The sequence below is a fragment of the Penicillium griseofulvum genome (assembly GCF_001561935.1).
Source record: "Penicillium griseofulvum strain PG3 chromosome Unknown contig_91, whole genome shotgun sequence".
Taxonomy (NCBI): Eukaryota; Fungi; Ascomycota; class Eurotiomycetes; order Eurotiales; family Aspergillaceae; genus Penicillium; species Penicillium griseofulvum.
Genome location: NW_024467450.1, coordinates 81,356 through 103,835, shown reverse-complemented (window position 1 = coordinate 103,835; position 22,480 = coordinate 81,356). Strand labels below are relative to the sequence as shown.

The 22,480-nt window shown below is 48.2% G+C and overlaps 9 protein-coding genes across 9 annotated transcripts; 6 read left to right on the top strand and 3 right to left on the bottom strand.

Moving 5' to 3' along the window:
* Window positions 1-887: 887 nt before the first annotated feature.
* On the top strand, window positions 888-1,874 carry PGRI_063750 (isopenicillin N synthase family dioxygenase; the record flags this gene model as incomplete). The annotated part of the gene is made up of 2 exons (XM_040794089.1): window positions 888-1,235; window positions 1,335-1,874. 2 exons carry the CDS (start codon window positions 888-890, stop codon window positions 1,872-1,874), a joined length of 888 nt encoding a protein of 295 aa, XP_040649339.1.
* A 487-nt stretch (window positions 1,875-2,361) lies between these two features.
* PGRI_063740 (DNA replication protein PSF1) lies at window positions 2,362-3,237 on the top strand (the record flags this gene model as incomplete). Its single annotated transcript, XM_040794088.1, has 3 exons — window positions 2,362-2,436; window positions 2,566-3,086; window positions 3,144-3,237. 3 exons carry the CDS (start codon window positions 2,362-2,364, stop codon window positions 3,235-3,237), a joined length of 690 nt encoding a protein of 229 aa, XP_040649338.1.
* Window positions 3,238-4,180: 943 nt separating this feature from the next.
* PGRI_063730 (sulfate transporter family protein) lies at window positions 4,181-7,588 on the top strand (the record flags this gene model as incomplete). Its single annotated transcript, XM_040794087.1, has 4 exons — window positions 4,181-4,412; window positions 4,483-5,826; window positions 5,878-6,077; window positions 6,128-7,588. 4 exons carry the CDS (start codon window positions 4,181-4,183, stop codon window positions 7,586-7,588), a joined length of 3,237 nt encoding a protein of 1,078 aa, XP_040649337.1.
* Window positions 7,589-9,675: 2,087 nt separating this feature from the next.
* Window positions 9,676-10,978, bottom strand: PGRI_063720 (HNH endonuclease signature motif containing protein; the record flags this gene model as incomplete). The annotated part of the gene is made up of 4 exons (XM_040794086.1): window positions 9,676-9,990; window positions 10,045-10,215; window positions 10,269-10,549; window positions 10,615-10,978. The coding sequence occupies 4 exons, from the start codon at window positions 10,976-10,978 to the stop codon at window positions 9,676-9,678; spliced, it is 1,131 nt and encodes a 376-aa protein (XP_040649336.1).
* A 1,416-nt stretch (window positions 10,979-12,394) lies between these two features.
* PGRI_063710 (Zinc finger, C2H2) lies at window positions 12,395-13,294 on the top strand (the record flags this gene model as incomplete). The annotated part of the gene is made up of 5 exons (XM_040794085.1): window positions 12,395-12,441; window positions 12,490-12,587; window positions 12,814-12,823; window positions 12,876-12,948; window positions 13,001-13,294. 5 exons carry the CDS (start codon window positions 12,395-12,397, stop codon window positions 13,292-13,294), a joined length of 522 nt encoding a protein of 173 aa, XP_040649335.1.
* Window positions 13,295-14,250: 956 nt separating this feature from the next.
* On the top strand, window positions 14,251-16,973 carry PGRI_063700 (uncharacterized protein; the record flags this gene model as incomplete). The annotated part of the gene is made up of 5 exons (XM_040794084.1): window positions 14,251-14,343; window positions 14,404-14,840; window positions 14,889-15,952; window positions 16,001-16,257; window positions 16,317-16,973. 5 exons carry the CDS (start codon window positions 14,251-14,253, stop codon window positions 16,971-16,973), a joined length of 2,508 nt encoding a protein of 835 aa, XP_040649334.1.
* Window positions 16,974-17,173: 200 nt separating this feature from the next.
* PGRI_063690 (ESCRT-II subunit protein VPS25) lies at window positions 17,174-17,833 on the bottom strand (the record flags this gene model as incomplete). Its single annotated transcript, XM_040794083.1, has 2 exons — window positions 17,174-17,286; window positions 17,341-17,833. 2 exons carry the CDS (start codon window positions 17,831-17,833, stop codon window positions 17,174-17,176), a joined length of 606 nt encoding a protein of 201 aa, XP_040649333.1.
* Window positions 17,834-18,044: 211 nt separating this feature from the next.
* Window positions 18,045-19,248, top strand: trm8 (tRNA (guanine46-N7)-methyltransferase; the record flags this gene model as incomplete). Its single annotated transcript, XM_040794082.1, has 3 exons — window positions 18,045-18,211; window positions 18,341-18,528; window positions 18,587-19,248. 3 exons carry the CDS (start codon window positions 18,045-18,047, stop codon window positions 19,246-19,248), a joined length of 1,017 nt encoding a protein of 338 aa, XP_040649332.1.
* A 337-nt stretch (window positions 19,249-19,585) lies between these two features.
* Window positions 19,586-21,777, bottom strand: PGRI_063670 (LIM domain protein; the record flags this gene model as incomplete). Its single annotated transcript, XM_040794081.1, has 2 exons — window positions 19,586-19,912; window positions 19,975-21,777. The coding sequence occupies 2 exons, from the start codon at window positions 21,775-21,777 to the stop codon at window positions 19,586-19,588; spliced, it is 2,130 nt and encodes a 709-aa protein (XP_040649331.1).
* Window positions 21,778-22,480: the final 703 nt, after the last annotated feature.

Genomic DNA, 22,480 nt, shown 5'->3' with positions numbered 1-22,480 from the left:
CGAAGTTTACCTCTGATAGTAGCGCCTCTTATTGAAGATTTCTCAAAGTCATGTCTGACCCAAGCCGTCTTACGGAGTACATATCTCCCTTATGTCGTCGACGCTGCCACTCCTCATCTATTCGAGGATGATATTAGATATATATTTTAGATCTAGATGGGAGTACTACTACTTTCTAGTAAAGCTCTGTAATTTTTAGAATTTCTTTGTAAACGCGCTTTTTCGCTTTTTTAAACGTGATATTAAGAAATTACTAATAATAAGCTCTAAATCATTTAGTTAAATAAATAGAATATTACCTTAGGAATAAGGCCTAGAAACGTAGGTAAAACGAAGCGTAATTAAAAAGATAGAAAAGGGAGGGTTCAACTTTACTTGGCACCTAAATTCTTAGCATGTTTGTACTGTTTGGGGCCCATTGGGCCCCCACTAAAGCCCAGTGGGCTTCTACCCTAGGCCCATAGCCCACCGGTGGGCCTAAGGACCAGGCCCAAAGCCCAGCCCATTTGCGGGTTGGGTTGGGTTGGGCCCTGGGCTTTATGGGCTAGTGCGGAGGTCTTGTCTTAGGACCCGGTGCCTAGCTCGGTGCTACGTATAGTGATGCTAGGTATGGTGCTGACAAATGGGGCATTGTTTTATTCGGTATTTGTAGAGAAATTTCAGGGATCTGCTGCCGTCCTACATGTTGTACTCTGTATAGAAGTTTGAGATTAAGGCGGGGTAATGGAGTGTACCCCAGTTGTCTCCCATGTAAGGGGTGTTCAAAGTTCCAAAAGGTCCGAAACTTACCCTTCGCTCTTTCTGAGCTTTTCCCTTATACTGTCTTCTTTCAAGGCTGTCTTTTGTTTCTTGGCCCTCACACGCTTACACTAGAACCTCAACGTGCCATGGCCTCCACCAAGTCCCCCAACATCCCTGTCGTGGACTTTGCCGGCTGGAACACGGAGTCCAGTCGTCAGCGAATCGCGCGAGAAATCGTCGCCGCTTGCAAAACAGTGGGGTTCGTGTACATAGTCAACCACTCATTGCCACCGTCGATGTTAGACGAGGCATTTGACTGGTCAAAGCTATTCTTCGAACTGCCACTAGATGAGAAACTCAAAGCGCCCCATCCAGAGGGATGGGCTGTTCATAGAGGGTACTCTTGGCCCGGGCTGGAGAAGGTGTCACAGGCGATGAGCACCGGTGACGACGAGAAAAAGACGAACCAGCTGAGAGAAGTTACAGACATCAAAGTGAGAACCTGCAGTGTTTATCCATGGTCTCGTACCTTCCAATTAGCTCCGAGTCTATGTATGCATAATATAACTTTGGGCTTCATTGACTTGCCCTAGGAAAGCTACGACATAGGAAGCGACAACACTACTACCCAGCCTAACCAATGGCTGCCTGAACATAGTCTCCCCGGTTTTCGTGACTTCATGCAGCGCTTCTACTGGGAGTGTTTCCGTGTCGGAGGGGAGATCCTACAAGCGCTTGCGGTTGGCTTGGAGCTAGATGATAATCATCTGCTTGAGAAACACTCGGGTCATAACAACCAGCTACGCTTGCTACATTACCCGCCTATTGCGGCAGAAGAAATTGAGACAGGGCGTGCAGCCAGATGCCCTGCGCATACCGACTGGAGTTCGATCACCTTGCTGTTTCAAGATGACTGTGGTGGGTTGGAAGTCGAGGATGTTTCATCACCGGGAGCATTTATCTCTGCAAAACCTATCAAGAATGCTATTGTGATGAATGTGGGGGATCTTTTGCAGAGGTGGAGTAATGGTTCGTCAATTGAGATCTATGTTCCTGGTCTGCTCTCAACCGCTGACTTACATAGATCTTCTGAGGTCTACAAGCCATCGAGTCACTTTGCCACCTCTGCCTGATCGATTTGAAGGGACCAATCGTACCACTCGTAGACGGTTCTCTATTCCGTATTTCATGGCACCGGATCCTGACTCGGTGATTGAATGCATTCCATGTGTTGGTGAAGGAGCTGCAAAGTATGAGCCGATCACAGAAGCTGAATACAACAAAATGAGGGCTTCTATGCAGTACTGATAGTAGTGTAAATAATTGCTCACTTTTTGTTATCATTGAGGAATAATCCCATTGGTTACTTTCCCCCGATTCGTCTAAAAATGAAGCCATTGTGCTCCTTCCAGATGTTTTTGCCTTTCCCCCTCCTCTTCGACTGTCTTGTGAAACATGAACCCAACACATTATTCAATATACTAGAGCTGTCACTTCCAATTTACTTATCCCATCTGTCTCTTTCGAGGATCTAGAGCCTTTACCCAAAAAGTGACTCCATACTTGACCTTGGCGCCGATCACTCCACCTGACTAAGAACCAATCTTGGCGCTCGCCGAAATGGATCAAAGTCGCGTCTCTCATCTGGACCCCGACCGCGTGACCACCATGTACGGCGAACTCGGCAATAAATTGGTACGTAGGTTACATATTTACCCTCGTTTTGGGCGTTCAGAATTTAGAATTCAAACCAAGACACCGGCCGCCAAATAGCATAAAAAAAGAGAGAACACAACCCGCTGACCAACACCTTACCCGCGATAGGTCCAACACGCCAAACGGACCCAATCCCTCGCCCACTTACCCCCTTACCAAACCGAGATCGTGCGCGCAGTAACTCGTGAAGTCCGCGATCTCGATCGTGATGTCACTCGCCTCCTAGAGCCCTTCGAGGGCGGATTCAACCCCTCCGCCGACCCAGCTATCGCCTGCGCGCTACTCGTCGATCACCTGTGCATGCGCCGAAACAAGCGATGCCTGCTCGCGTACCACCGCGTACGCACAGAGAAGCTCGAGGAGCTGTGCTGGACGGGGGTGGATATCCTTGAGCAGCAGCAGCCGTCCGAGGACAGTGGGGTGGCTCAGCATACGACTCTCGGGGATAGCGGGCATAGCTCGCTGAGTCCTGAAGAGGAGGAGTATTTCCGTCAGTATGGGGATATGCTTGCTGCATATAAGGGCCAGTGGACAGATGTGGATTTGACGGGTACGCTAGAGCCACCGAAGGATTTGTTTATTGATGTACGGGTGTTGAAGGATGCTGGTGAGATTCAGACCGAATATGGGTATGTTCTTTTCCCCCCTGGCATCGTCTGAGGATTTAGCGGCTAATTCCGGATCAGTGTGATCAACTTGACCAAGAACAGTCAGCTTTATGTTCGTCAAGGTGATGTGGAGCGGCTGATTGCTCAGGGCTTCCTGGAGCGGTTGACTTGAATGTGAGTCGGAACTACCTGGCTTTTTCGGGTTCTATATGAGTACAAGAAACATGAATTGGCGTTGGATATCTACAGTGGTTTTATGAAGGGACCATGTACTTTGAGATACCCCCCGCCGTTAGCGTGTCTAGATCTAACGGCCAAAATGATGATTTTCTGCATTGCAATGGTGTGACACAAGTCTGGTTATTGTGCATGGCTACTAGTTTAATGGATTTTTTTATTACTCTCTCTCTCTCTCTCTCTCTCTTTCGAATGTATCTTCTAGAGCTAGAGTAGCCTATGGCAAAAGGTCAGTGGGGTAGAGTACTAGAGTAGAATCTAGATCTGTTTAGACTGTTATAAACCTGGTAAGATGTCCGGCAAATATCGGTAAATGTTCTTATAAATGATTGGCTTATAGCATTATGCAAGGAATAACAAGGCTTCTGCTGCATGGTTCCGTCGATCATGCAGCGTATAGTGCTCCGACAGCGGAGCTGCAGTTTGCTGCATACTATTTTAATTTGCATAGTTAGTTTTACAAGTTGAGTTAGTTAAGTTAGTCTAAAACTAGTGCAAGTGAAGAGACAGGATAAGGAGCCCAAGAGAGAGTTGCTTATCCACATGGCTGTTTCTTCCAGGGCTCTGCACGGACCTCTTCATCTGTATCAGTCCGGATGTGGTTTAGCTTGACAGTTAAGAGATAAGGAACGTTTAGTCAAAAAACTCCGGTAGATCTTCCAAGGTTTCCTCCAACGCCTATCTTGTTGCTAATTTATATTTGTGTTGATAACTGCTTCTTTCTATATAACTCATTAAGCCCCTCTCCAATGCTCATCTCGATTGCGTCATTTGTTTGTCCAAACGGTTGCCCCATGCGCTAGTGCTCCCGGTTATCTTCCGAATTTCTTAACTCTTCGGCGCCTTTACTTAGCTGGACCGCAATTGCGCGAAACAATATGGCGGTGCTGCAACCTCGCGGCCGTCGTGACTCTCGCGCATCAGCGCTGTCACGCAATCTGATGTTTGACCGCGACATCCAGGGTAACGCCCCGTCAGAAACGCTGGTGGAACATGCAAACCTAGGCAGCCCCCCCGGTCCAATGGGAGCGGAAGCATCAAGTTACAATGGATCGACAACGAGAACACCAACACGTTCATTTTACCACCGGTCCTTCAACAACAATATGGGTAGGTCACTGTGCATGATGTACTGTTAGAGTCAGCGCGTGATTTTTTACTGACCTTCGACCTATCGTAGACCCGGCTCATTATGCTTCAGATGGTCTCCGTGACCAGACCGCAGAACTCGCTACCTATGGCCTCTCGCTGAATAAGAAATCCCACTTGAGGGACGGGCCCGGCTTACCCCCCAGTCTTGATATATTCCACAGCAGCCATATTTCTACAAGTTACTCCGAGGATGAAGCTACAAGCTCTCATCATGCCGCGGAGGAAGCTTTGTTGGAGCCGGGATATGCCTCTATCGATCCCACTTCCTCTTCCGGCTCTTCGGCCCTGACAGAGATGATTCGGCGTCCATTGACGGATACGGTCGAGGACCAGGTCACACAACCCGAGACCGATGATATCTCCTCTCCCCTACTACCGGACACCCACGAGGAACTCGAAAGAGACACTGAGCACACCGCGTTATTATCCAAATCACGATCCAAATCTATACAACATTATGGAATTTCAGGCGATATCGAGAACCAAAGAGTGGCTGTCAAGCGGTCTCCAACCCTAATAACGAAAGGAATTGCATCTGCCACTCACTATACTCGGATCCTGTCGAATCCAAAGTCATGGAATAGACGAGCTATATGGAAAGAGGCTGTGGTCTACCCCGCCAGTCTGGTTCCTGCCGTATTGCTGGGACTACTTCTAAACATTCTTGATGCCCTATCCTATGGAATGATCCTGTTTCCTCTTGGAGAACCCCTCTTTGCTCACCTGGGAACTGACGGAATTTCGATGTTCTATGTCAGCACCATTATTTCCCAAGTGGTATTCTCTTGTGGAGGCTCGATCTTCAAAGGAGGAATAGGAAGTGAGATGATTGAAGTAGTACCCTTCTTCCACCAGATGGCTTTCACAATCATGAATTCAATCGGCAAGGACAACCCGAAATCAGTGATTGCAACGACCATCTTAGCCTTCTCGGCAAGTTCGATCCTCACCGGCTTGGTGTTCTTCTTAATGGGTGTCTGTGGGTTGGGCTCGCTCATAGGGTTCTTTCCCCGTCATATTCTCATCGGGTGCATCGGTGGCGTGGGCTACTTTCTTCTACAAACTGGAATGGAAGTTTCGGCCCGGCTTCCTGGGTCTTTTGAGTACAACCTCCCCACGGTCCAGAAACTGTGCCAGCTTGATACTTTCCCTCTTTGGATAATACCCTTATTCCTTGCAATTGGCCTTCTTGTTCTCAAACGATTTGTTCGTTCAAACTTCCTTGTTGGCGGATACTTCATTGCTGTTGCTGTAGTGTTCTACATCGTCATTTTGAGCGCCAGGATCTCCATGGGTGCTCTGCGCCACAATGGATGGGTTTTCGATGCCCCGTCTTCGAACAATCCGTGGTACCATTTCTATACTCTTTATGGTGAGTCGATTGGCTGCGATACTTCGGCGCCGCCATGCTAATTCGTTACAGATCTGTCAGCGGTCAATTGGACTGCCTTTGGTGAGACCATCCCGGCCATGTTTGCTTTGACCTTCTTTGGTGTGCTTCATGTGCCCATTAACGTACCTGCGCTCGGCATATCTACCGGTGAAGACAATCTCAATGTCGACAGAGAGCTCGTGGCACATGGCGTGACGAATGCACTTTCAGGATTTGCAGGAAGCATTCAGGTATGTGACCGCCATTTATAGCGCTGTGATTAATGAGCTGACGAAAGTAGAACTATCTTGTTTATACCAATAGTCTTCTCTTCATCGCAAGTGGGGGATCATCTCGGTTGGCCGGTCTGATGTTGGCCGCAGCCACTGCAGGCATTATGGTCATTGGCCCAGTCATAATCGGCTATATTCCCATTATGGTTGTCGGCGCCTTGATTTTCTTGCTAGGCATTGAGCTTTTGCAAGAGGCGTTGGTGGACACATGGGGAAAACTCACCCGGCTTGAATATCTAACCGTTGTCATTATCGTTGTTACCATGGGCGCATGGGACTTCGTGGTTGGAATCTTCATTGGAATCATTTTGGCCTGCGTGAACTTTGTGGTTCAGACATCTCGCAAATCCGCCATTCGAGCAACATTCTCGGGCGAAATTTCCGGGTCGACGGTCCGACGTCCTCCCATCCAACAGCAATTCCTACGTGAGGCTGGACAGCAAACCCTGATCATCAAGCTTGGTGGGTATCTCTTCTTTGGAACCATCGTGAACGTCGAGAACACCATGCGTGGCCTGATCGAGGAGGAAGCTTTCGACCGGCGTCCCATTCGATTCCTCATTCTCGACTTTTCTCGGGTCTACGGACTCGACTTCTCAGCCGCGGAAGCATTCACCCGCATCAACCGCGTTCTCCGAAAGCGCAACGTGCAGACAGCCATCTCCGGCTTGAATGTCGAAGGTGATGTAGGCAAGTCTCTACAAAACGTAGGACTCTTCGAGCCAGAGTCTGGCGTGCCAATCTTCGAAGACCTTAACTCAGCGCTTGAGTTCTGCGAGAACAACTACCTGAAGGTCTTCTACAGCCACCAGGAAGCACTCACTACACCCACCGACCCAACTGCAAACCCTGAGCTCCTCCAAGTCCCCGCCTCAGTCCCCGTGCCCTCGGGGCCCAAACCCACCACCCTAGCCGACAATGTCGTCAGCTCACCCCGCCGTCAGTACTTACAGCGCGTAGCGACCTCAACCATCCAAGCTCATGAAACAGCCATTATGGCCTCTCCCGCCTGGTCCGCTATGCGCCAACCACTCCCCCTCCTCCTCCAAACCTTTCAAGGCCTCTCAACCGAAAATGAAGACTTTTGGTTCCCCGCCTGCCCCTACTTCTCCCGTGAATTCTACCCCGCCGGCACAGTCCTGTACCACGAAGGCGACGCCCCCCACGCTTTCTACCTCCTCGAGTCGGGCATGCTCCGCGCTGGCTACGACCTCCCACAGGGCCGCTACTTCGAGCTCATTGTCGCTGGTCGACCGTGCGGCGAACTGCCTTTCTTTAGTGATACGCGCCGCACAGCGACGGTCAAGGCCGAGCGCGATTGTGTGACTTGGTGTTTGACAGGGGTGCAGTGGAAAGCACTACAGGATAAGGAGCCGCGTATTGCTCGTGAGCTGTTGACTGTCAGCTTGAAGTTGACGACTGAGCGCATGGATAGTATCACCTCGTATGTTTTGACGATGGCAGCTTGATTTTCGTTTCTTAGCTTGTTTGCTTTTTGCATCTAACTTGGTGGTTGTCTGAGCGAGTTGAGCCTCGTTTTTATTGTTGATATTCCCCGGCTCTTTGGTTTACATATTCATTCGTACATAGCAGCGGAAGCATGCATACCAATTTTCTTTATGATCGTTGTAGCAAGACTTTAGGTCCAGTTGAGTGACTGCTCCCAATGTATGTCTGAGGCTGTCTATATCATTTGTGCATACCGGATTTCCTCTGCTAGGTAGCTGGGTGGTTCTTTCCTATCTAAGCCACCCCTATTCCTACGAATGTCAACCAAACCTACATAGGTACTACATATACACCGGATTCTAGGCCGCGCGACATGGCTTTCCCTTTCCACTTTAGTGCTCACCCCTAGCCGCTTTTTGCTCACTGGGCATCGCCTGGCCATTATACAAGTAGGATGAACTCGCTCACTGAGCGTGACCTGAGCAGCCTTTGAGAGCAGCCAAGTCAGCAGCTTACCTTAATAAAATGTACCACGCTAGCCCCATCCTAATGCAGTTGTTCACCCAGCACTCTTGACCGTTATCCCCTCAACGAAAGGCTGGCGTCATTAATATGGCGATTGTTTCGCCTCTAGCTAGGAGTAGGCTACAGCACGATCCACAATCCATGTCCGCAGCTTTAAGATTTGGATATAAACCTAATATCTATTAGATATTCGTAAATATTTAATAGATATCAAATAATACAAATATACCTAGACTTATGATCTTAAGGGGTATACATTATTATATTATCCTCTGTATTTTTCGTATAATACTTAGTACTTAAGATTATTAAATATCACTAGCTAGGTATACTCGGTCTGAGTCGGTCAGCAACAGTCTACCCCATAAAGATTCACCCACCTCCACCCATTTTTACTAGCGCATAATTAGTGTAGTATTTTATATAGTATTTTTACAGAATAATACTACGAGAATTTTTCAAAAAACAGGGTTCTCAACCCTCAATTTCTTCTTATTTCACTAAGTCAAATTACGAGAGATATAATCCATATTTTCAACCATCAATTGCTATATACTAGAAGGTAGTAGCACCCCCCTGAGCATCAATAACTACCTAGCACCTTAATGGCATGCTATCTATTAGATCAGATAGAAACTGCTCCGGCACAGCATCCCAGGCCTCCCGCACCACCCCACGAAGCTTCGACAAAGGAAAGTGCTTATCCCCATACTTCCTCTCGATATAGTCCTTCATCCAATTCCAAACCTCCTCAATAGGGTTTAAATCAGGGGACTTAGCAGGCCATTCTATCACAGTGACCCCAAGTGCCTCGAAGAACTCCAATGTCTCTTTAGCAGCATGTCCAGGAGCATTATCGTGCATAGCCATCGGATCTTTCTCACTTCTTAAACGGAAGAAGCTTCAATTAAAGGAGCAATCCGTTCAGTATAAGATTCACCATTTATCCAGCCCCATTCCTTCTCCCAAAAGAGACATGGTCCTTTCTCAGATCCAAGAAACGACCCCCAAAACATCTAGCCCCCGTTACCCCGGCGTCGTGGTCGAAGACAATCAGGGTATCTCTCTTCATCGGCACGTCTCGTTACTCGTATCTTTCGGTGATATCCAGGAGTTACCCAAGTCTCATTAGTCCAAATTACTCGGCACCAATCCTCACGGGTCTAATTCACGTGCTCAAGTGCTCATTCAAGACGCGCAGAGATATTCCTATCCTTTATATCAGGTCTCCCAAGCGCAATACGCCAGTTATACCCCCTCCGAGCTAGGGTACGTCGAAGTGTATCAACTGAGATATCCAAAGATAATAATTCAATCACTGTTGTAGTCTACACATTTTTGAGGGGTTTCATTGATTTAAATATTCTATCTAACTATGTTATATCCTAAAAGCTAATATTCGCTTAACTCGATTTCAAAATTTCAATCTAGTAAACTATCCCCCTTCTAACATTAGCAAGCGCTGTAAGGATTCCTTATTAACTTGAAGTTGAACTTGCTCCTTAATTTGCTGTCATGAATAGCTATGTATCTTCAAAACCATACAAATATAAGGATCCAGCTCACTGTAATCCGGGGGCCCCTATCGAGCAATATCATCGCACAAAAATGATAATCCTAAGATACTGCCAATATCCGTCTTCCCGTCTTCGCGGAGGCTATGGACTGATTCCTTTACGGCCTCCCATATATCAAAATCATGATCGAATGCCTCGACCATACCGGAAGCATTAAGAATTTTTGCTAGAATGTAATGGCACTCTAGTATGATTGGACTGGGAAGCTTATGGTCCTTCGCTGAGTCGTGGTTTGTGAAAGTGATCCGATCGTGAATCATATTGCGATACACATTGCCGATCGGTCCAAATGTCTCAACATCATATTGATCGGGGACTTCCTGTATCCTCTTAATCAGTACCTAGCCTTGTTTTGAAAGGTATAAATAGCTAACTGTTGCTTTAAAAGCAAGGCGAAATGTTCTAAACATTGAATGGATCCATTCAGCCATAGTGATTCCATTCTCAAGGTTGTTGATATCTTCCCAGTTGAATCTTAGGCGTCGGAGTGCTGGAAAGCACCGGTACAAAATTTCCCAAGCAGTAGCCATATCGGGAGGTAGGCCCTATTTAAAACTTAGCATTCATATCAACTACCTTAGAGAGAAAGTTATCTTACCTGGCTTGAGTTCCAAAATCCATATGAGAAGGGAATTATATGAGCCCCTTGTGTATTCGTAGGATTAAGATCGGGCGAATCCAAACCAAGTTCTTCATATCGTCCTCGGTCAAAATGCCCAGTCACGGCACACTTGTATCCATCTCTCGCTAGCAAGGCTGTTTTGAACTTTCGGTCGCGGCTGATTGGCTTATCCATCTTCGCGCTAAGTGCTTCGGCATGATCGCCCCGCTTTGGGTTCGGAGATGGGGTAATCGAGGGAGGCTTTGAGCGCGACATCACTAAGTAGTCCGATTCATAAGTTGATCATTTTTTTTTCAAGACTGAGTCAGGGATCATAACTTACTCCGGGATCTCAGGCCAGTGTAGAGGTTACTGAAAACCTCATATAGGCCTTCGTCTCCTGGCTTGCTATCGAGGTCTTTCAAGAGCTCGGCGCCTCCATCTGGTGGCAACATCTCGAGGAAATTTCTAAGGGATGCTTGGAGGATTTCATCGTGGGGTCTTTCCGCACTTGTGGTGTACCGATCAATACGCTCAAGCATTGCGGTTAGATTTGCTGCACGCGTGGATTCCGACACATCTGTTTGGACCGAGAAGATTGAATCCTCAGACGGGACTGGGGGAGGCGGGTCTGGCTCCGTGACCTTGCGGCAGGGGCGACAAAAGGATGCCTCTGGGGAATCCGAACGAGGGCGTTTGCTCGCCATAGGTGGTAGGCTGTGATATATTCGTAGACCTATAGGCTGTGAATGCTTGTCGATCAGACTATCGGCCCCACCCCGACCGGCGCCACATTGGACGCTCCGCAGGGTATTATAGCGGCACCAGATTTACCTATATTAGGAAACTTGATACTTGCCGCTTTGGTCGGCCTAAACCTCAAGCACAATTTGCTATGTTGTACTTTTTCTTTAGGACGATTTCGTTTTCTGTTACTATAACATATCCACTGTATTGTAATTAGTTTAAGTCTTAGCGTACTTCAGTGCAAAGAATGGAGATTTGCTTGTATTATTGAGTATCTTACTCCGGTCTTCCTTCGGAATGATAATTATCAAATACTACGTTGAATTATATTGCTGAAACCTGGCATATTACCCCGGACATCGTGTGACTTCGAGTACTAGGCATACCATACAAAAGTGTATATTACAGTTAGTCATCGGTGTCCGCAGTGGACAGCCCTAGAGATTGTTCAAATTGATCATTTTAGTTAGAGTTCTACATAACTATCTGTCATTTTGCACAATACATCTCATACAGCCAGATTTCTGTCACATACTCTAAGTGTTCACTGAGTAAACCTGAGCACTCACTGAGCATACCCTAAGCACCCACTAAGCACACCCTAAGTACTAAACAATATTTTTTTTACATTACTAAGTATACTCTAGGTACTTATGTTGTACAGTGATCACCTGTGCTGTGAATACTCAGTGAGCAGGAACCTGATCGCCCTCATAAAGCGGCGGGCACCCCGATCGGGAAATTCGCGACTGTGGCCTAAAATCCGGTACATACACATACACATGTAGTATGTAATGTGTGTAGTACTTTGTAGGAACTCGGAAGCAAACTACCAAATGACTGGGCACAAAGATAAGACTGTCTAACAAACTTATCACGGGAAACCTGTGGTGCACTGCTGGTTGGAGACGGCCGTAATATGGTGGAAGCAATAGAAAACCTGCATGAACAAGACCTCATCCAGACATGCTACTTCTTGTTTGCCACTATACATGTACAAAGTCTATAAAGACCCTCCCACGATGGTCATCATTTTCTCATTCCTTGCCATCACTATGCCCTGCCCATCTTTCTCCATTTACATCTTCATTGCAGTCGTCCGTCCATGAGCCATCGGAACGGGATGGAGGTAGCCTGGCCACAGTTATCTAAAAGTGACTTTCTCCATCCCGGTGTACTGAATGCAGAGAACCCACATCCAGTTTGGGGCTACGCACACGGTGAGTACAGAATATAGGTAATTTGCTCTGGCAGCGGCAGTGTATTAAAGCCTCATAGGACCTATTCCAAGTAATAATCCTGGTCGAGGACTAAAATTGATAGCCGAACGTCAAACTATGGAACAATTTATTACTGCTCTTGCTACTACTACTCATATGCCAGAAGCCCCCCTGGTCACTCTGAATCGTTGCCATGTCTTCATGTACAACATGTGATCCTCAATTTCTCAAATACTGGCTAACCAAAATAGTTGCGACATCGTGATTCAAGGCACTCAGATGTGCGGAGACAGTTTCAGCAACCGGGCAACCTTCAGCCGTCATGTTCGTGATCGACACGCTGATGCCGGTGCGTATTCTGTTTTGCACTCTGTACATTCAGAGTATTCTCTGATAGTGTATAGTTACGGTGTTAAGAAGGTGGGGCATCGTAACTGTCAAGGAAACAATTGCTGGTAATAATGCGATAACGCGTTGGGTATTGATGTGAGGTTGGCGCGATGCCCTTTATTTAAAGGAACCTAGGGAAAAGGTCGTCTCTACCTCTCAGATCGGCTACTATTGTGATACGTTAGAGGAAATTGCGTGGGTCTCTTCTGTTACTCTACGGGGGTCATATACTGATATGTTCTACCAGGCGCACCGATGCCCAGTTTGCTGCAGAGTACGGAATCCAATTTCACCGACCTGGGCAAGGCCCGTCTTATGCAGTAAGTATACTTCTAGCAAGAACCCAAGATAAAGTACGTTGATAATATTAAGTGCGGGTCCTATCTTCCTACCAATCAACTGATGATCTTGGCTGCGCCATCAACACTTGATGCCAATGACTATGTGGAACTCTCTGATGATGACTCCAATGATGACCCTGATTTTGCATCTGAATCTGGATCTGATTGCAAGATTGTGTCCAAACCTGTGTCTGAAGTTGACTTCGAGCCCGAGGACCAAGAGGAGTGGCCAGTTGACGCTGTCACTGATATCTTCGCTGGACTGTATCTACCATCAAGCAGATTGGATGCGGCATATGGCCCTATGCTCGAAGAAAGTGACTGATATGGAGAAAGGGAAATTGCAGCTAGTTAGGCCTTGGGTGTTTCGCAACTGGTCGCCGTAAAAAGCAGTTTCTGAGCAAACTAGCTGAAACATGTCTGAAGCGCCTCGAGCCTGTCTGATCGAGAGGATAGATCGAGTCCAATGTCATTGAATACTAAAAATCCCATCTTATGATTGAAAAAGTACTTCTTTTACCTGTTTTTCTAGGTCTTTATGGACATGCAGACGTTCAGGTCTCACCACGCCGAGACAATCAAACGGCTGTAAAGGACCTACACACCGTCCAAGCGCAATACAGAACCTCGATAAGGGGGAGATAGGGAGCTTCCAAATGTTCTCTTGGATTGAGCGTGTCAGCCTTAGTGTAAGGTGTTTAAATCTTCCCTGGATGTTGTACACTTTCATTTGACCATATGCCCCGAAGGGTGAAGCGTGCAAGGTCTCGAGCTCTATACCCATTTGGCAGAATTACACCGCCCAATGTATACAAACGAAATCTGGGAGGAAGCATAAGTACGTTGTACAAGTATCGTCTATATTTATGAAGATAGTTGTATTTAGAGCCACAAATGCGAGATCAGAAGTTAAAATTAAACCAACATTTGGCAGATTATACCAAACAGACATGTAATGTAGCCTTCCGTTGTAGGAGTTCCTTATTTAACATCCAAAGAGTCGAATATACGGAGTACAACATATAAAGATCGAGGGGTTTTCATAGTAGTACATAAAATACGGAGTATTATGAAAAAGGATCAAACTCGAGTGTCTTAATCAAACAAAATAACAAACGAGATACATCAAACTCGACCTATCTGAATCTAATCCCCGCCGTGCACGTGATCCGGCGTTCCTGACACGCGTGAGCGCGTCCGCGATTGCCTTTCGTTTTACATTTGGATGCAACTCTCCTGGGGATTTTCCAACACTCGCATACTTCATCCATAACTTTGGCCATGGTCGCCGAAAACGGAGAATCTAAGCTCTTCGAGCATTGTTGCCTCTGCATTTTATGCTCCAAGGATCTTTCGACAGACTCCGCGGAGCAGGTACGTGTTTCCCTGCCACTAGTACGGCCTGAACCAGACTGACGAAATATAATCGTCTAGCTCGCAACCACTCTCGAGCAACATGGAGGCGAGCCCCTGATTGTTCAACCCGGTGCCGAGGTCCCCGATTTGGCCAAGTTCAGCCATTTGATCTCTACCACAATTGATTTCGAAGCCTACGATACCGCCTGCGATGCGCTGATCCCTGTGGTAAAGCCACAGTGGGTGAGTAACTCACTGATGAAGCGAAAATTGGCGAATCCCCGCCAATACAGCCCAGACCCGCGTTTGTTCATGAACGATGTGGTGGTTACCTGTGGTGACATACCTGACGGAGACAAGGATGCAATCGTAGGTGGTGTGATTGCAAAAGGTGGATTGTATGCACCGAGAATTTCTCAGATGGTTACACACTTGGTGGATCTCACAGCCGATTCCGACAAGGCGCGCTTCGTCCAGACGAAGAAATTGAATGTGAAGATTGTACTACCGCACTGGTGAGTTTTATGGCACATTATCCAGAGACCCTCGCTGACTGAGAACAGGTTTGATGACTGCCTTAAACTTGGCCGACGAATCGACGAACGTCCGTATACACTTCCAGACCCAGAGATCTTGCGCGTTGGTCCTGAAACTCCAATCCGATGGCAAGAGAATAAGGATTTAGTCGGTGCGTCAACAGCAGATCCAGCTAAGCTGCCCACGCCATCCAGTTCGCCGCTTAAACCAGGTGAACGGAGTGTCTTTGAAGGGAAGTCTGTCATGCTGTCTTCGGATCTTGGAATTGGCTCGCATTTGCAGGAATCAATCCAAGCTGTCCTCGAACAAGCCGGTGCCAAAATAACATCAAATATTGATGGGGCAGACATGTTAATTTGTCGTTATCGGGAAGGGTTTGCGTACCGCACGGCATCGCGACTGAATATAGACGTTGGGAGTCTCGCATGGCTCTACCGCCTCATGACATTCAACACATACACTTCACCCCTCAGACGACTTCTTCATTACCCAGTCTCACGAACTCCCATTCCCGGGTTTGAAGGCTTGAAGATTAGCTTGTCTAATTATGTTGGCGAAGCAAGAATCTACATGGAGAACTTGGTCGCAGCAGCAGGTGCAGAATGTACTAAAACATTGAAGCAAGAAAATACCCATCTGATTACGGCACATGGAACGAGTGAGAAATGCAATGCAGCGAAGGAATGGGGCCTTGAAGTTGTCAACCATTTGTGGCTAGAAGACAGCTATGCAAAATGGAAGCTACAGCCAGCCTCAAATCCGAGGTATACCCATTTCCCTCTGCGAACAAATCTCGGAGAAGTCGCAGGCCAGACCCAGCTCGATCGCAATGTTTTGGAACAGGTCTTTTTCTCGTCCGGGGAGACCGTCGCTCATAGCCCACGGCGCGCAATGCAGAGCAAGAAGCAAAATATGATTTCAGTGCAGCCTCCCGCTGAGAAGAAACGGAAGATTAATGAGGATGCCCTGGAAACTTCGCACGGTACTCCGCAGGGCAATGGGAAGACGCACCGACCTATCCAGACACCCGCACGAACTCGAATCATGTCCGAGGGCAAAGAAAACGAAACCCCGTCGTCGACTAGTAGCCGTAAGTCAAAAGATGCAGCAACTGCCCGACTGCATGAATATGCCCCAGATCTTGCCTTGTACGAAAAGGAAAGAAAACGAGTGGGCGGTGTTATCTATGGTGGCAGACGAAAGTCAGACGAGGGCCGGGTTCAAGAGAACAAGAAGCGTGCCTCACTTGAAGCCGAGGATGAAAGCGAAGGCGAGCAGGCAGTAGAGACCAAACGACAGAAAAAGTCTCGGCCACCAATTGCTATGCACTTGTTGATTACTGGCTATCAGAGATGGGTAGGCAAGGGCAACGAGAAGAAAGAGGATGCAGATAAGGTTTGTTTGGCTACTGCAATCATGAACTTGACTTGTCTAAGCTACTGACATTTGCACAGCGAGGCCTTCGAGATCTTGGTATACTGGTGGTCCAAGATGCCCGACGATGCACTCATTTGGCCGCACCGTCGATCTTGCGAACCACCAAATTCGTCAACGCACTCGCGTATGCGCCGACGATCGTGAGCACAGACTTCGTCACCAGTTGCCTAAAGAAGGAGGAGCTGCTTGACCCCTCCGATTTCCCTCTGGCTGACAAAGAAGCCGAGAAGAAGTACAATTTTAACCTGTCTTCTGTCACGACAAACGCAAAGAAGAACAAGAATAAGATGCTGCAGGGCTATCGCATCTATTGCGTCGAGGACATTCGAGGAGGCTTTGATGCATTCAAATCTATTGTTGAAACAAACGGAGGGGAGTGCATGCTTTTCCGTGGTCGTCTGGCTATATCAAACCATTCTCGGCGGGAGGAGAGCGACAACGAAAGCGAAGCGGAAGACGACAACCCTGCTCGTAAGGATGTCTTTCTCCTCAGCAGCGCCGGAGCTAATCACGGTCGAATCTGGCCTCGTTTCCGCCAATTAGCACTTGATATCAAGAAGACTCCACGGATTGTCCGAGTTGACTGGCTCCTGGACATGGCCATGTCGCAGGAAACACGTGCCGCCGACCAATATGAGCTGACCGAGGAGATGATCGAGAACACGGACGAGTAGACTGATACCAAGGTATTGAGTCCACACCCCTCATCCTTTTAGGGCTTTCAACCCAGGAATATGGATTTTGTGTATAAGTTTGGAGTATTGGCGACGTGATTTGACATGTACTTGGACCTGCACATGAGAAGCGCTTTGTTTTGTCACGAATAGCCACGATTTATCCCGTAGAGAAATCTCATCACCTCATCTTGAGCTCTTCAAAAGAACTTAACACCCTCCTGGCCCTCAGCACCAAAAATCTGTGCCTTGCCCCTCTTAACCAAGACATTCAACGAGCGCAGCATGACATCAGTATCCATGCCATGGAACTCTGTAGACGCGAATTAGACGCCATAATAAAAAAAAACCAAAGAGAGAATCTCACCCTGCGACATGGCTCCCTCCCCATGAATAAGCTCATAGACCGTCAGAACTGATCCCTTCTGCCCAGTGCCCTCAACCCACTCAACTAAGACATCCGCCCATTCCTCGGGCCTCCTCCACCAAATCCACGCAACAGCCTTCGGCCCCTGTCCAGCACCATTTCCCAAGCCCCCCGAAGACGACGCACCTCCAGCATCAGAGATCCACTCCGCTCTTCGCCCACCGCCGCCTTCCTCTTCGCTTTTAGTCATCCAGTCGATGACCGCGCGGGCCTCGCGCAGATCAAGGCGTTTACGCAGCGCTGTGTTATGGAAGAGAGGGGTTTCAACAGCGTCGATTAGGGAGAGACGGTATTGACGGTGATGCCGACACCAGGATTGGATTAGAGAAGACCATTTCTCAAGCTGTGAGTGGCGGGTTGTTGTGTTTGGTTGCGGGGTGAAGAAGGGGGGGAAGTTGTAGGTTGGTGGGAAGGTGAATTGGGATGTTGTCATATTGGAGAGTATTAAGGAGCTAGGAGAAGAACAAATAGTCAAAAAAGATCAAATGGAAGCCAAAAGGATAAGTATATAGAGAGACAACAGATAGAAAGACAAGCAAGTCGAGAGACTCCAACCTGTGGAGTAAAAGGTGGGGCCAGGATTTTCTCAATTTCGTCGACTTCAACTTCATTTTTGATTTCTCTCCCCTCCCCGCTGCTCAACAATGTCCACCCAAAATCCCCCTGCAAAGCGTATCAAGCGCGAAGAGTACCGTCGCAATGTACAGGCCCAACAAGATTCCACCGATGGCTCCGTCATCAAGATGCCGCAGAAGAAATTCTTCCGCCAGCGCGCGCACGCCAATCCCTTCTCTGACCACAAGCTAGAGTAGTATGTATCCTCTTTTACCTATTTCACGTCGGACAATTTATACGGGAGCATCCATGTGGTTTTGGAGCTTCAATGGCGACAATTCCTATGCATCCGATTGCGAACGAGAGCTAATTAATGCCCTAATAGTCCCCTCAGCCCCGCGCATATGGATTGGTCATCTCATTACCCTGCATTTGTGGATCCAGATCCATCCAAAAAGAACCTCAGTGGAGGGCGCAAGTTGACGAAGGAGGTCGAAGTCGTGGATATTGGATGCGGCTTTGGCGGACTGATGGTTGGCCTGGCGCCATTGATGCCAGATACCCTGATGGTCGGTAAGTACAGCGCAGTGATATTCAAATTCAATATGACGAGAAACTAATGAAAAAAAAGGCATGGAAATCCGCATTTCAGTGCTGGAATACCTCAGTTCTCGCATCCACGCCCTGCGCAGCCAACAACAACGTCTCAAGAACAAAGCCGCAAACTCATCAACCGAAACTCAAGACGCCTCGGCGCAACCCGAGAGCACCGAATCAGCCGCAACCCCAGTCTCAGCCAACGATGACGAAATCGGCACCGAGAAACTCTTCCCAGGAAACTTCGAAAACATCACCGCAATCCGTAGCAACACAATGAAGTTCCTCCCCAACTTCTTCGGCCACCACCAACTCTCCAAGATCTTCATCTGCTTCCCGGACCCGCACTTCAAGGCCCGTAAGCACAAGGCCCGTATTGTCTCCGAGACGCTGAACTCCGAGTATGCGTATGTTCTGCGGCCTGGCGGTCTGCTGTACACCATTACCGATGTCGAGGAGTATCACCACTGGGTCCTTCGTCATTTCCTACACGGGGAGCAACCGGAGGGTGGGCCAGCTCCTGCTGCGAGCAGTAAGGATCTGTTTGAGCGGGTCTCCGAGGAGGAGCTTGCTCTCGATCCTTGCGTGCGGGTAATGAAGTTTGAGACAGAGGAGTCGAAGAAAGTTACGAGAAATAAGGGCAACAAGTATGTTGCTGTTTTCAGGCGCAAGGCTGATCCTGAGTGGCCTGCTTGAAGGAGTGAAGAGAATTGGATCCCTAATTATAGAGAATACGGGACGTTATTGGAACCATTGATCTGATATGATGAAAAGAGAGAGAGGTGTTTTGAGGCGTTTTCCTCCGTTCTAAATGCATTGACAATATCATACTCCAACATCGCTGACAATCTTCGCTTGCTAACAAAAACATAACATAAAACGAACAAACTCCCGAAATGAACCCCGAAAGGGGGTTGTAGAACACATGCCGAGAAATGGTAATGCAACAATAAAACACCGACATCATGCGTGAATCTATCATAAATGCAGTAATCTCGTTAAAACATGGTAGCCCAGCAACTAGACAGTGCATTTAGCACATCCCAGGCGCCTTGAGACGGATACCTTCACATCTCTCACAGATCGCCAGTTGGACCGGACCACCGATCACACGGCCCTTGGCTGTTCGCTTGGGCTCTCCTTCACGAACGAAGAAGCGGCCTTCCGGACCAAAACCATCGCCACACTCATGACAATTGAAGCAGCGCTCGTGCCACTGGCCGCCAATTGCGGTAATGACAACCTCATCCATGACATGCTGCTTGCAGCCCAAACAACGTGGCGCGGTACGGCGCGAGTGGCAGCGGAGACACCATGCGAAGCCATCTTTCTCGACAAAGGGAGTTTGGGAATCGAAGGGCTATTTGAAGAGAGATAGTCAATTATCTTGCATACGCAATCAGAAAAGAAATCAACACATACATCACCGCACTCTGCGCAGAAGAAGTGGCCGACATGCCATTCCGCACCACATGCCACTACCACTTCTCCTTCAATGGGGGTCTTGCAGCTCTTGCAACGGGGGCTGAACATCTCGTGGAAATCCAGGTGGCAGTAGAAACGGGGCACACGGGCCTCGTGATCATGCTCATCAGTCTCGGCTGCTAGTCTCTCAGCTCTGCTGGACTCTGGTTCTTGATAAAAAGCTACACATTCGAGAGCTGTGTGGCAGTGGAAACAGGTAAAGCACTCCGGGTGGAATCGACATCCGCCAGCAGTCACAATTTTTCCGGAAATTGGAAGTGTGCATAGCTCGCAGCTTGCAGTCGGGACACCAGATCGTGTATAGGGTGTGTACCAACGGCTCTGGGAGTCGGATCCCTGCTGTCTCGGAAAAGTCTGGTTAGTTGGGCAGCTTCTCGTCGACTTTGGCACCGGTCTGGTCGGTTGCTTGGAAGGAGCCTCTATCTCGGAGATAGTGGGTACTTTAATGTCCGGGACATTGATCACAGGGATTGGAGACGGCTCGGAGACTTCGATTGAGGGGGGTGAGACTTCAATGGTCGGTGCTGCAACTTCAATTACGGGTAGAGTTGGACGATCAGGCTTCGGCTGATCACTTGGTTTCCAATCTTGGTCGAAGCTCACGATTGGGCGTCCAACTCGATCACTGACGGCCGAAGGCATGGGTAGCTTTTCACTGCGGTCTCCGCGTCTTTTGCTGGTAGCTGCGCGGATATCGTCACTACGTCTCTCTCTTCCATCCGGGGTGGAGACAAGTTCATCCTTTTCGTCAGGGGGAGGTGTCGAAGTAGCAGGATCGTTTCTAGTGTAACCGGCGTTGCGTGACTGGGTAGGAGGAGGAGTAGCACTTTCGTTTCGAGTATATCCAGCTTTAGGCGACTGGGTGGGAGGGTTCTTGTTGGTTTCGAACCGCGAGATTTTATCCATCACAGGGCTGCTGTGAGCTCTATTCTGCAGCCAAGGCAGAGGTCTAGGAACACGCCCCAGAGCATTGCGCGGTTTGTTTTTCAAAGCCGACGAGTCAGACTTAGAAAATTCTGGCTTTGCTTCCTGAGTATCACGGGGTTCTTCATAAATTTGGTCGTTGGGATTTCTGAAGATTCCTTTAGATGAATCACTGCTGACGGTGCGCGATTTGGGAGGAACAGATTGCTCAGGTTCCTCGTCAGGTAGTTTGAAATTAACTTTGAGATTCTTCTTTGATGGTCCAGCCAGAGAGGATCGTTTCCGTGCTGACTCTGGACTAGAGTTACCATCAGAGGAAACACTTGAGCCCGTGGACTGGCTAAATCTATTGGTCGAGGGGTTAGATTCTCGCGGACTATTTCGGACAGGACTTTGTCTATTTTTGTTGGCATCGGGATTTTGGTATGGCGCATAAGGGTTTTTAAAAGCTTGGCCGGGATTCTGGTGCATCCAAACTAGCTCTGTGGCCTCATCCTGGGCTGCTTGGTGAAGACCGACATCGTCTTCAATATCCATTTTCTGCAAGGCCGCTCGTAGTGCCCGTGCCTCTTCCTTTTCGTGTCGTCGTTGACCATTTTCACGATAGGACAAAGCTGGAGATGCCGGGATAGGGATGGTGCGTGCGTGGATTTGTGCTGGAAACACGTTCTTTCGGATTGAGTGCGTTCGTGGCTCCTGAGCTAAAGGACGACCCATTGCGCCTCCACTAGGAACGTGGGAATTTGCCCGGCGATGGGACATTGCACTCCCTGAGCGTCGGTTATCTTCAATGCCATCTTCGACCGGCCTGTGCATCGAGAATGCCGAGGACGCTCTTGGAGGAAGGCTATCAGGGAGCTCGCTTGTTGATGCGGTTGATCTACCTGGGTATGGACGTGATCCCGTGGGACGCACAGGACGATTTGCCCGCAAGTCCTTCAAGTATGTTGCTATTGACTCACCTGTCAGCCCTGGGCGGCCCAACACCAAAGAGTCACTTACAAACTTGATCACTGGACATGAAGGACGGACCAGGAGGTGAGACCTTCCTCTGACCAGTGTTATGTTTATGCATCATGAAATTGCAAGGATAGAGAAATACGGATAAGTACAGATAATGACGAGGGATCAAGGACCAAAATGAACTAAGATGAGAAGAGTCTAGTTTCGATCTACACTTTACGGTCTGAGCTGGCTAGCGTCATTGGGCTCCCCTCCAAACAAACCCCCCGTCGCGAGGCAACGGATGACTCATCATTCTTATCTATTGATAAGGGCTTGGCTTCTATTCAACCCTATTAAGCCCTATATTGGACAATTTTAGGTGCATATTGGAATATATATAGCCTTTTATACTTGATAAAGACTTCTTAACATATTTCTAATTAAACATAGACATCCATTCTTGAGATGAAAATCCCCCACATTTACCCAACTTGGACTCTCTCCGCATCGGCATCTCGGCACGGAGAACCCCCACAGCCAAGGTAACGCGCTGACACTTAAGAACTTCACAGTT